Here is a 13535-nt window from a genome sequence, read left to right on the forward strand (position 1 = left end):
GGCTTTTTCTCAATTTTCTTTGTTCTTGACTTCTCTGCAAGATTTCATTGTTGACCACCTTTCCTTTCTGCATTCTCCTCCCTCGCTGCTTCTGTCTGTTGGACCACTGCTCTTCAGTTTCCTTTGCTGGATTGTCTTCTTTATCTCGCCCCTTAACTGTGTTTGTACCTCAAAGTTTTGTTCTGGGTTCTCTTCTTTCTCTGTATTCTATGTCTTGATGACCTCATCAGTTCCCATAAGTTTAATTAACCATTGCGATGCAAATGACTCCCAGATCTATATATCCATCCCTAGTTTGTCTCCTGAGCTCCGGCCCTACCTCATCAACTAACTAACCATTGGACATTTTGAACTGGTTGCTTTGTTGGTTTCTCATATTTAACATGTCCAAAACAGAATCATTATCTTTCTCCAAAAGCTCACCTGTCTTCTGAGCTTCCCTACTTTAGTCAAGGGCATCACCATCTTTCCAGTTACACAGGTTCACAGACTGGGAGTCACCCCTGACTCCTCTCTCTCCCTTCCCCCATGCACTCACTTTCCATTCTCTCTGCATAGCATCTGTTGTACATGACACCTCTTTACTCACACAGCCACCACTTGAGTTAAGTCCTCAACACAAGTTCTAGTAGCCTCCTAACTGGTTTCCTTGCCTCGAGTCTCTGCCTTTTCAGTCTGTCTTCCCTACAGATGCCAAAGTGCCATGCCCAAACACAAGTGTGACCTGCCCAAGGAGCTTCAGTGGCTCCCTGAAGATAAACTCATGTTTGGCACTTAAAGCCTGATCCTGACCTACTTTTCCAAGACTATTACATATGATTTTTCTTTGGTTAAGCATGTCTTCTTACCGTACCTGACATAAGGCACTCTCTTGCTTTTGCTGTCTTTCTATTTCTCTCTGTCTCTCTTTCCCCTCTCTCATATCTCTCTATCTTTATATGGGCTGCCCCCCATCACTGGAATTTACTCCCCTGCTCACCTCCCCCTCTCACAATTCTTTCAAAACTCTGTTCGTGTCACTTCCTACCAGAAGCCTTTCCTGATATGACACCTCCCCCCTGCCCCAGAAGCTAATACCTCCTCCCTCAAAAAATTAACTTGTATTTGTATTGCATACACTTATTTGTGTACAAGCAGGGACTGTTCAATTTCTATCTTTGCACCCCAGAACTTACTATAGTAAGAGCTTATTGATTATTAAAGGGTGGTCCTGAAAGCTACTCATTTGTAAATGAAATGGTGCTGATTATAAAATTTCACAAGCCAATATGTATCTAAGTAGGAAGTTTATCACTGGGAAGCAGAGAGAAGAGCAAGATTTCAAGCCTGGCACGTTTATAAACAGATGTTCTGTCAATACCTGATGGCATATTTCCCTACTTCAAGATCTTGTACTAATCATTCTCTTCTCCCTCTATGCCATTTCACTTAGTGATCTCATCAGCTCCCGAGGATTCAATTAACATCTCTATGCTGCTGATGCTTAGAACTACTTATCCTACCCTAATCTCTCTCCTGAGCACCAGTCTCATGTTTCTAATTGTCTGTTGGGCATCTAGCTAGGTGACTTAGTGAGTAGGGCCCTGGGCCTGGAGTCAGGAAAGCTGAGTTCTATTGTGGCCTCAGACACTCACTAGCTGTATGACTAGCAAGTCACTTAACCTCTGTTTACCTTATATACTGGAGAAGGAAATGACAAACCACTCGAGTATCTTTACCAAGAAAACCCCATGGATGGTATTGGTGTCAGTGGAGTCATCAAGAGTTGGATATGACTGGATGACTAAACGATAACATTGGACATCTCAAAATGGATTACCTGTGGACACCCGTAGACTCCAGGCCCAGCACTCTATCCACTGAGCCACCTATCTGCCTATTGTATTAATTTATACACATACAGCTGTAACTCCCCAGTAAGATGTAAGCTCTTTGAAAGCAAGCATAACTTCCTTTCTGTCTTTATATCCCTAGTACAATTACTTGTATATCATAGATATTTAGTAAGATTTGTAAATGGGATTATTAATACTATAATCATTTGAACCGGATTTATTATTGCATCATTTTGAGGAACTCTTGTGTAGAAACTGCCTTCTCTGATGCAGAATGGTGACATCTCTTTAATTTAGATTCATAAAGAATGCTTAGGGCTCTGAGAATGCCCTAGCATGACTTGTCCATGGTCACAGAGCTAGTATGTGTCAGAAGAAAGACTTGTACAAAGGTCTTCCTGCCTCAAGACTGGCTGTCCATCCCCTGAGCCAAGAGTTTTCCAACCTCTTTTTGTGTCTTAGAACATAGTGAAGTCTATGGACTCCTCAGAATAGTGTCAATAATTACAAAGGAAATGAATTATATTGAAATATACTTATCAAAATTTTTTTTTAAAGTTCACAGACTCCAGGTTAAGAACCTTTGCCTTAAGCTATGTATTACTGATGATGGTGATTACTGTAATTATGATTGTAATTATTATTATTACCCTAATAGCTTCTTCCTGTGCTTCTTTATGTTGTGGAGGTGATCCTGGGTTACACCAGGAAAGTGCAAGCTCTGGAAAGTCCTCCCAAGGTTCAAAGGCTACTCATACACAGGTTAGCCAAGAGGTAATGAATTTTATGGCCACGGTAATTCATGGAACCATTTCTCAAGGCATGGAGGGGCTGGGATCCAAGGGAAAGAATGTCTCCACACCATATGTCCTATCCATACTTTTCCCTTCACATACACAACCAATATCCAAATTCAGGCCCCATCACCTCTCAACTCTATCATTATATTGTCCTAATGGGTCTTTCTGTTTCTAGTCTCTCCTCTTCTGTGCAGCTGCCACTAGAATCCTCCTAAAGGATCTTATCCTACTTTAGGACTACGTCACTACCCCTGATTAAAAATCTTCAGTAGCTCCCTGTTGCCTCTTTTTTTTGGTAATATTTTTTTTACACTTAAATACAAAATGAGAAAAGAAAAAAAATTGCCATGTACACAGCAGACCATGAGAGAGGATTCAATATAAAACAATTTCCATTTCAAGAAAGCTTATATAATAAATACTACACATTATTTTCAGAGCTGTCCAGCTTTTCTTTACTTCCTTTTTGGTTTCCTTTTGTTCTCTGCTGTGTACATTTTACTTTATTTTTCTCCCTTCCTCCTCCCCCAACCCTAAAGAACGCTACAATTAAGCATCGACATATATACATATACATAGATATCTATAAACATAGACATATATGTAAGAGTGTACTCTGCTTATTTCTTCTTATAATGTTTCTCTGAAGGTGCACAGCATCTTCCTTCATAAGTCCAAGTCTTTCCATGTTTTCCTAAATCAACCAGCTCCTCATTTCCTACACCACCACAATATTCCTTTTGGGATTCAAATAGCATCTTCCCTCATAGGATCTTTAAGGTTAATCTGGGTATTTATAATAGTCAGAATGACTTGGTTGTTCAAAGTTGTTCTTAAAACAATACTGCTGTTACTGTATACAATGTTCCCTTGGTTCTGCTCATTTTGCTCTTCGTTACTCCGTGGAGCTCTCTCCATGCTTTTCTAAAATCACTGAATTCATCGTTTCTTAGAGCAGAGTAATATTCCATCATAAACATATACCACAATTTATTTAGCCATTCCCCAATTGACGGGCATCCCCACAATTTCCAGTTCTTTGCCACCGCAAAGAGAGCTGCTATAAATATTTTAGAACATGTGGGTTCTTCTCCATTTTCCCTAATCCTCTTGGGAAACAGACCTACTAGTTTTATAGCTGGGTCAAAGGGTATAGGCAGTTTAACTCTTTGGGCATAATTCCAAATCTCCAAAGTGATTTGGATCAGCTCACAGATCCACCAACAATGGGTTAAGGTCCCAATTTTTCCACATCGCCTCCAACATCTGTCATTTTCCCCTTCTATCACTTTAGCCAATCTGATAGGTGCAATATGATATCTCAAGATTGTTTTAATTTGCATTCTTCCTCTTGCCTCTAAGATAGAATACAGAATCCTCAGTTTGGCATTTAAAGCCCTTCATACTCTGGCTTCTACCTGTGCTACAAAGCACACACTCCCTGCTCCATGCTTTGGGACAAACTAATCCTCATGCCTGAAATAAACTCCCTTATGACTCTTCAGCTTAGGAGCCTTAACTTCTTAATAATAATAGCTAGTATGTAGCTGGTATTTTGGTTTGCAAAGTACTTTACTTTTCTCAGTTGATCCTCGCAACTCTCTGAGGCAGATACTATTGTTATCCCCATTTTACAAATGAGGAAACTGAGGCAAACAGGATTAAGTGACTTGCCCAGGGTCACAAACCTAGTAAGTATCTGAGGCCAGATCTGAACTTAGAAAGATGAATTTTCCTGTCTCCAGGCCCAGCGCTCTATCCACTTCACTATCTTATATTCAATTCTCTGTGTATATGTTGTATCTCCTCCATAGAATGCAAACTTCTCAAAAGCAGGAATTGTTTCATTTTTTGGTTTTGTATCCTCAGCTTCCAGCACAGTGCTTGGCACAGAGTAGATGCTTAATAAATGTTTGTTGAATCAGATCAATGAAATGATAAATCTTTTGAAGTATTCAAGCAATTCATTAAAAAACATAACTCACATGTATATAACATTTTAAGATTTAAAAAGCATTTTCCTCCCAAGTATCCCATGAAGTAGGTAGTGTACATATTATTACCCCTATTTTACAGATGAGGAAACAGTTTCAAACACAAAATAATTTGCCTGGGATTACTTCCCTAATCTCTAGTGCCTACTCTCTACCCCTCAGTTTAGCCTGTATATCTCTTGTTTATGCATCTTTGTTTGCATGTTGTCTCTTCTGTTAGCTGTTTGAGGGCAGGAACTGGTTTTTTTTGCCTTCCTTTGTATCCCTATTGCTTAGCACCAAGTCTAACACATAGTAAATATTAACGCTAGTTGACTGACTGGTGTCACACAACCATTAAGAGTCAGGATTCAAATCAGCTTTCTCCTGGCTCAAACTTTAGCACACTTTCTACAGTCTAACAATTCTAATTATTATTATTATGAACAATTGATTTCCCATTATTCACAATCAGATAAGCAAAGAAATCAGTAGAGCACATCCAGATCTTTTTGCAAACAAACCAGTAAAGTTGCAGTAAATTTTCAATTATCTGCTTTGTGATTATTAAAAAAATTACTAATAACACTGTCCGTGGAAGACAGTTTGCTAGTTACCCTTAGTGTTCATTGCTTTTTTAGCACAAATCCATTTCCTTTTAATACAGTTTTATTTTGACACAGCAGACATGCCAACAAACAAACTGCACATGTATATGAGCCCCAGACAGTTGAGCAAAATGGCCTCTAAGGCTTCGTATGCTGATAATACAGATCACTTTCTATATCTTGCAGTTTTCTGTTTGTTCACATAAAGGATGGTTGGTTGGCTCCTTCAGCTTTAATAATTTGGTTCCATTGTTTTCCATCGGATTTGACCCCAGTTTTGTTGTTGTTTAATGTTGTCTTCATTCACACTGTTATTGTAATTGTTCTTTGCTTCTGTCTTCTTTATCCTATACTGTTTAAGTAAGTCTTCTTGTCTTTCTCAGAATTCTTCATATCCATCCTTCATTATGGCTACGAAATCATTTTAATGCCAATCTAAAATAATCTAATTAAGATCCTAATTCAGATCTTAAAGCCTTGGGTTCAGCAGTCCAAAATACATGACCTTCCTTCTGAATCTAAGCCACGCAGAGATGGTTTTGAGGCTGAAATGTTTTTGATTTTTGACATCCCTGTTCCATTCTATCCATACGAGTGATGGCAAATTGATTAGGCCTGTCAAAGAGGTTAAGTAAACTGGCTGGGGAGATTTAGGGCCGTGGGTTCAGCAGGCCAGTATAGCCTTAGGAGCCCTCCGTATCTGTGTTGTCACTTCCTGTGGTGTTTTCCCAGTCTACTTCTCCCTGCCGGGTTCTACGGTGAACCTTTCTATGTGCCCACTTCCTGTGAAAATGAGAAATGGGTACAAGAGTGAGAACACATCTCTGTGATTCACTGAGTCTGAACCACAAATAAAGGACTGATGGTAACTCAACTAGGGGCAAATTATGAGGTAATATATAACCCAACCCCCTCAATTTACAGATAGGGAAACTGAGGCCCAGAAAGGCCTAGTGATTTGCTCAGGGTTATACAGGTGGGAACTTGTTAGGAGCATTAAAAACCCAAATGCATGGTACCCTCCTCGCTTTGAACCGGGTCAATCTTACCTACGATAGTTCTCAAAGCTTTCTTTAATACGGCGCCGTTCCTTCTCTTGTGGATCCCCATTGCTCAGTCCACCTCCCTAGAAAGAAAAAAAAAGAGTAAAGTGGAAGTAAGTGCAAGTGAGGTGGGTCTGGGCTAAAAACTGGTACCATTTCAGTGAGTCATGAATGAGGAGGATGTGGATTCCATCTTGTTTCTTTTTTTCTTCCCCTCTTCTAGTCCCTCTCCCGTGGTCAGTCCTATAGTCTGTTACTCCAGCCATGAATCTCTTGTTCAGCTCAGATGAGTTGGTCAGAGAAAGACCTCTGAAGGTTTGGTTTTGGTTTTTTTTTTAAACAAGCATTTATTAAGCACCTACTATGTTCCAGGTACTGTGCTAAGCACAGATCTCATTTGATCTTCACAACAACCCTGGGAGGTAGGTGCTGTTATTATCCCCTTTTTACAGATGTGGAAACAGGCAAAGTATTTCCCAGGGTCACACAGATAGTAAATGTGTAGATAATAAGGCTGGATTCTATACACTGTACCACTCTATATAAATTTGAAGGAAGTGAAGGTTGTATTATTATCCTTAGTAGATACTTAGGAAGTACTTCTCAGAGTGTGACCCTGTTCATTGGATCATATATTTAGAATTGGAAGGGGCCCTAGAAACCATCTAGTCAGCCCCTTTATTTTGGGCAAATGACATGCCCAGGTTCAATCAGCTAGTAAGTAGTGGAACTGGGATAAAGGCCCTTTGACTCCAAATCCAACTCTTTAACTGTAAAGGCCTGTACTAAAGGAGCTCATAATCACAAGCATAATTACACATAGGTACAAATGTAAACACAGATCACAAGCATGAACAGAAGTATTTCCAACATATGTCTATAAAGACCCCAAACTGCACACATCAACACACACACACACACACACACACACACGTACAATCCCACATGTACACCAATGTACACACAAGAATGACATGTATGAGCTAAGATCTAGCCCTGGGGAAGCTTGCATTTAGTCTCAATTCATCCTGGAGTCACTCAGTTTCTCTTACATTTTGGGCCAGAAAAAGCTTCTCCTTTGTGGTGGCGAAGGGCTGTTCTAGGAGCCTCTCCTTAGCTGGATGATCTGAAACATATAATTGGTCCCACAGTCTCATTAGATTATGGGACTGGCCATGAAATCCAATAAGCCCCCTTCACACTCCCAGTCTCCTATCAGCAAGCCAGATAGAATAGGATGATATTAACAATAGAAAAAATTTATATAGTGCTTTAAAAATGTTACCTCATTTGATACTTATAAAACCCTTAGGGGATATGTATATTATTCTCATATTACAGATGAGCAAACTGAGCTTGAAACAGCACAAGTGACTTATCCAGGGTCAAGTGACTTAGTATCTGAGGAAGGATTTGAACTCAGGTCTTCCTGACTCCAAGTCCAGCACTCTATCCACCACACCACATAGGTTCCTCTATTCCCCAAAAGGGTCAAAGACCAAGGGAAAGGATCCCTGTGAATATTTGTAGCAGCACCTTTATTTTGTAACAGCAAAGAACTGGAATCAAGGTAGGTACAAAAAATGGATAAACTCTCCCTCCTCATCTCTACCTCCTGGCTTCTCTGCCTTCTTCCCAAGTCCAGCTAAAATCCCATCTTCTACAAAATTCCACTTACTGATAGTGCTTTCTTTCTACAGACTATCTCCAATTCATCTGGTTTATGTTTGCACATTGCCTCCTCCATTAGACTGTGAGTTCCTCGAGGGCCTTTCTGGGTATCCCCAGAGCTTAGCACAATAAATGCTTGTTGATTGATAGACTGACATGAAGGGAATAGAATATTGTCATGCCAGGATAAATGAGCAGCACTGTTGCATTATGGGTAGAAAACAACCCTTGGAGTCAGAAGAGACCTGGGTTTCAGTCCAGCTTCTGACACAAAAGCTGTGGGACCAAGGGCTAGGCATGGCCTCTCTGTGCTCAGGCAACTCTGTGAGACTCTCAGTCACCAAGCAGCTGCCAGTCTGCATTGGTCAGAGGGAGTCTCCTCACTGGGGATTATTTATACCAATGGAATCACAGGTCTGGTTAAAAAAAAAAAGAAGAATTTACAAATTCAGCAAGCTGTACTGAAGACATAAAATGAAATGTACATTTACTGACACAGTCAACAGGTTGATTTGTCTTGCTTGACTTTACTTATTTGTTACAAGGAAGGTTTCAGGAGGTGAGGAGTTAGTGAGAAGAGACAGATACAAAAAAAAAGAAAATACTATCGATAACATTAAAAATAAAGAGAAAAAATCAAAAAATGAAACTATATAGAAGGAACAAACGAAGTTCAGAAAGGGACACAAACAGGATGGTTTTATGACTACTTTGCTCAATTTGTCCTTTCTGAGAATAAGCTAGGCACTGGATAGATTGCTGAGATGGACTCAAAGTCCTGAGTTCAAATCCAGCCTCAAACACTAGTTGTGTAACCCTGGGCAAGTCATTTAACCTCTGTTTGCCTCAGCTTTTTCAGTTGTAAAAATAGGGATGATAATAGCACCTACCCTTCAGGGTTGCTGTGAAGATCAGATAGGATATTCAGAAAGAGTGCTTAGCATAGTGCCTGGCATATAACAAGTGCTAGGTAAATGTGTGGGTTTTTTCTTTTTAAAATTATACAGTTCATTGCTTCACACACAATTCTCTTTTTTATTCTTTATATATTGGAATGATTGTTGAAGGCTGTTATATTCATAATGAAAAAGAACTTTTTTTTTTTTACAAAAGGAAAAAAACAAACAAACCCAAAACATTGTGTCTGGCTGGGCAGGAGATCCAGAAGCAAAAATATTCCCTTATTATCACACTCCCCATAGTGGCTGTTCCAAATTTCTTTTCGACTAAGGTTCTCTCTAACATTGGTTCTTCCCACCCTTTCAATAGAATACCTCACCTCCTGTTTTACTGAGAAAACAAGATTCATCCATCTTTCTCTTCTACTTCCCATCTCAAAACCTACATTTTCCATTTCCTCTTCCTTTGTCCCAGTCTTTGAAGAGGTGACCCTCCTCCTTGTCAATGCCAACCTCTCTGTTTATGCCCTTGATGCCCTCTCTTCTGTCATCCAGAAGCTCACTGATTCAATTACTCCTTCTCTTTCTTTCTCTCATTTTCAACTTCTCTTTTTTTATTGGTTCTTTCCATGCTCGCTACAAACCCATGCCCACGTCTTCCTCATTCTCAAAAAACAAAACAAAACAAAAAACCCTCATTTGACCCTGCCAGCTTCTCAAGGCATTATATAAAATGATACCTTCTCCCTTCCATAATCAAATTCCAAGAAAAAAGTGATCTACACTTGTTACTTCCACCTCCCGACCTCCCACTCATGCCTTGCAATATGACTTTTGGCCCCACAATTCAACTGGACCGTATCTCTATCCAATCAAATCTTATTGATTTTACCTCTACAACAGCCATGGTGCCTTTCCCCTCTTTTCCACTCACGTGGCCATCACTCTGTAGTTCAGGACCTTACCACCTTTCACCTGAGTTATTGAAACACTCTCCTTTTTTTCAGCCTCTTCCTTTTTCTAATCCATCCCCTATACAGGTGCCAAAATATTTTAAGTCTGTGCATGTCTACTTTTTGCTCCAAGAGCTTCAATGGCTCCCAGTTTCCTCTAGGACAAAATTCAGAGTCTTCATCTGTTCATTTACAGACCTCCATGATCTGGCTCCAATTTGCCTTCCCTGACTTATTTCATCCTATTCCCCAAAATACTTTCTTCATTTCAGCCAAACTGGAATGCTAGCTATTCCGCTCTCTAGGCTGTTGTCCCCCATGCCTACAATTCACTGAGTACCTCATCTCTGCCCCCAGAATCCCCAGCTTCCCTCAAGGCTTAGCTCTGGCACCCTGTTAGTACCAACTCCCTCCTCAAATGACCTTGTCTTTACTTACCTCTTACAACTTGTTTCCTCCTCACCCCCAATCCCACCCACAGTGGAATATGTGCTCTCTGAGGGCAAGGACCATTTATTTCACTTTTCATCTTTGTATCCCCAACACCTAACATAGTCCCTTGCACATAGTAGGCATCTATTGAATCCTTGTTGAATTGAACTGAATTGGGTATAATTTAACCATCTTCAGACATTTTCTGATAACATTGGTCTCTTCCCCATTGGTTGCCATTTTTTAGTAAAGATGTTAATAAATTTGTGTGTTCAGAGGAAGATGAACAAAGTGGTGAGGAAACTAGAGATTAACCAATCAATCAATTTAATAAACATATATTACACAACTATTATGTGCCAGGCAATCTTAGGCTCTGGATACGAAGACAAAAAAACCAACAAAACAATCTCTGCCCTAAGAGAGCTTACATTCTATGGGAGGTGGACTCTATGACAATGTATACAAACAAAATAGACACAAATACAAATATTTTTGCAGGGCACTAGTAACTGGGAACATCGAAGAAGGCTTCATGTAGGAGGTGATACCTGAGCTGAGCTCTGAAGGGAGCTAGGGATTTCAAGAAGTGGAGGTGAGGAGTTCATCTAAGTGTAAGGGGTAGTCTGTGCAAAAACACCTGAAGATCATGCTGTCTGAGGACTGGTGGGGGGGAACTGGGGCTGTTTTGCCCCAAGAAGAGTTAGGAGGGGACATAATGACTGCTTCTAAGTATTAAAAGTCCATCATTTGGAAGAGCAATTAGAATTGTTTTCCTTGGCCCCAGAGAACACAGCAAGAAACATCCAGTGGAAGTTGCAACATGGTTGCTTTAAGCTAAATGTCAGGAAAAAAAACGTTGAAACAACGAGAGCTACCCTAAAGACAAAGGGGCTTCTTCCGGTCTCTGGAGGTTCTCAAGTAAAAGGCTAGATGACCGCTTCCTGGGAAAGAAGCAGAAGTGGCAGGAACATCCACATCTATAGGAATGGGTTGAAATAGATGAGTCTCTGAGGTCCCATCCCACTCTGAGATTGTGATCACGTCCCCTCTTTCCTCTGGTCCCCTCATAGTGTGCTTTCTCCTAGCAGGAGATCATGGTTTAGAAGGAGCTGTGCATGCTGGAAGGACTGAGAAGTCCATACCACAAGCAGCCTTCCCCGGACCGTGACCCCTAGGGCTCAGATCTGCAGCCTTCTCAGAGCCCTGCCAAACAAGAAGTCACCCTCAGAATGGGTATTCCTCCAGGCCAAAGATGCTATTTCCTCCTGCCCTAGGACACACATCTCCCAGGCTATGCTGGTCAACTCTGTGCCTGCTTCCATTCTTCCTCAAACCCTCCTGCTATGACCAGACAGTCCAGCTGTTGTAGGAAGGAGTAAAACTCAATTCCTGTCTGGTTCCCCTCCTGGACACAGCTGAGTAACAGCTGATCAGCCAGTTATCCTCCACCCTGGCGTTTCTCTTTTTGACACCTTCACTCCGTGTGGTGGGGGAAATGTGAATGGTTCCCCTTTTAACTCCTCTGTCTTTAGCAATCAGAGGCAATGTCACACATGGACAGATATGTGAAATGGAGGAAATTGGTTCACAGGCCTTTGCTACTTCCCACCACCACCCACCCCCAGTTGCTGCCAAGATGGAAAGAATGTGTCAAAAATCATACTAAAAGTGAAAGTGACTGATAGTCATGACTTTGCAACTTCTCCCTCCTTGGGGTAATTAATTGCAATTGAACCAGGCTTTCAATGTCTTAACCCAAGGAAGTGACTCTAATGGTAGTATTTTAGGCATCAGTAACAGGCTGGTAGAGGCATGAGAAGGAATGGGAGTCCTAGGTCCTCTCAGTTCATACCACATTACCAATTCTACCTATATATAAGTCTGGCTCTTCTAATCTCCCAAGGTGGTTCCTTAGTCACACAGGATGACCACAGGATTTAAGGTGAAAGAGACCTTAGACAGAGATCAGTTAGTCCAGTTCTCTCATTAAAGAAACCGAGTCCCAGGGAGACTGAGTTACTTGCCCAAAGACAAACAGGTAGTAGATGTCAGAGTGGGATTTGAACACCTGGGTCCTCTGACTACAGAGCTAGTGCTCTTTCTACTGTACCACACTGCTGGGGCACTGAAGTGTAGAGACGGGCTCACTTTTGTTGGAGAGCTGTGCATCCTCCTCCAGGTCCCTGGGAAGAGTTAACTTTGAGAAAGAGACAAATAGTGTAGTTTAGACTTCAATACCGGTCCTCCCCCATAACCTCAAACTGGGTTTCAATCATTTCCACCAACTTTGTCCCCTTTCAGACTCTCTCCAAGGTACACCTCCCACCATATCTACTGATACATTTGAGACCCTCCAAAATGTGATGTAACAAGACCCCAGGAATGTGAAACAGGTGTACCCAGAGAGAAGTGAGGGCCTTCACTCTTGGCATCCAATGGACCACCATGATAGGGAGCTTTTCTTTTTTTGTGCCTGTGACTGAACCATAACCTCTCTGAATTATAAATCCAGTAGCTTGTCCCTTCTACACCTCTACTAGCCTGGACCAACCTCCAAACTTCCCACTGGCATAGTATTTTCTGCTTTGAAAAGTGCTTTCTCACATGACTTTCCTCAGTTCCCCCCAAATCCCCAGGAGGCAAAGAGTATCAAAGCTTAGAGATAAGGGAGAGGGTTTTAGGCTTGGATGCAGCAGAGAACTGGATTCTAATTCTGGCTTTGCCATTTATAGTGGTGTCTTATAAATAATAGACCCTTAAATCTTTGTTAAATCAAACTGAATTCTGAGCTGTGTGATCATGAAGAAGACATTTCACTCCTCTAATCCTGATTTGTAAAATGGGAATAATATTTTTACTAACCACCTCACAGGGGAGACTTTATAAACCTTAAAGCGCTATGGAAATGTGTTGTGGCTCTTATTTTGAAGGAGGAATGGAAGCTCCAAAGCAGAGTGATTTGCCCAAGGTCTCACAGCTATTAGATGGCAGAGCTGGGACCAGAATTCAGGTCTTCTTCTGACTCTAAAGTCCTTGCTTTTTATATGACAGCCATTGCCCTGTCCTTCTGGGCCAATAGTTAGACATCAACAAACCTTTTTTAGAGCCTGACCCCAGAAATGAGGAAGGAGAAAGGTGGCTCCCAACTAGCTCCTGGTCTAGGCAAAGCTGTGGGTCTGGTGAGGAAGCAAAGGGTAATACTCAGAATTAAAGAAATCATGGCACTCACCTCCTGAGAATTCCTGGGCGAGCTGTCATCTAAGTCTGAACTCTAGGTCACAAGAAAAGAGAGAAAACTTGTCAGGGCCTTTATCCCTC

At 41.2% G+C, this 13535-nt stretch overlaps 1 protein-coding gene across 4 annotated transcripts in view; it reads right to left on the reverse strand.

Annotated features, from left to right (window-relative positions):
• Positions 1–5259: 5259 nt before the first annotated feature.
• The window catches only part of CARD9 (caspase recruitment domain family member 9), a 34767-nt gene continuing 26491 nt past the window's right edge, over positions 5260–13535 (reverse strand). For 2 of the 4 annotated variants that reach the window (XM_020981894.2, XM_020981897.2), the window contains 5 exons: positions 13447–13488; positions 12366–12414; positions 7312–7385; positions 6266–6342; positions 5260–5999 (listed from right to left, as the gene is read on the reverse strand). In XM_020981894.2, coding sequence (XP_020837553.1) covers positions 5900–5999; positions 6266–6342; positions 7312–7385; positions 12366–12414; positions 13447–13488 — 342 coding nt within the window. In that variant the 3' untranslated portion in view covers positions 5260–5899. Of the gene's footprint in view, positions 6000–6265; positions 6343–7311; positions 7386–10524; positions 11421–12365; positions 12415–13446; positions 13489–13535 lie in introns of those variants that run through there. The other 2 variants (XM_078149959.1, XM_020981895.2) reach the window with 2 other exon arrangements.

Source organism: Phascolarctos cinereus, unplaced genomic scaffold (genome assembly GCF_003287225.1).
Source record: "Phascolarctos cinereus isolate Bilbo 61053 unplaced genomic scaffold, phaCin_HiC Scaffold_2;HRSCAF=192, whole genome shotgun sequence".
Lineage (NCBI taxonomy): Eukaryota > Metazoa > Chordata > Mammalia > Diprotodontia > Phascolarctidae > Phascolarctos > Phascolarctos cinereus.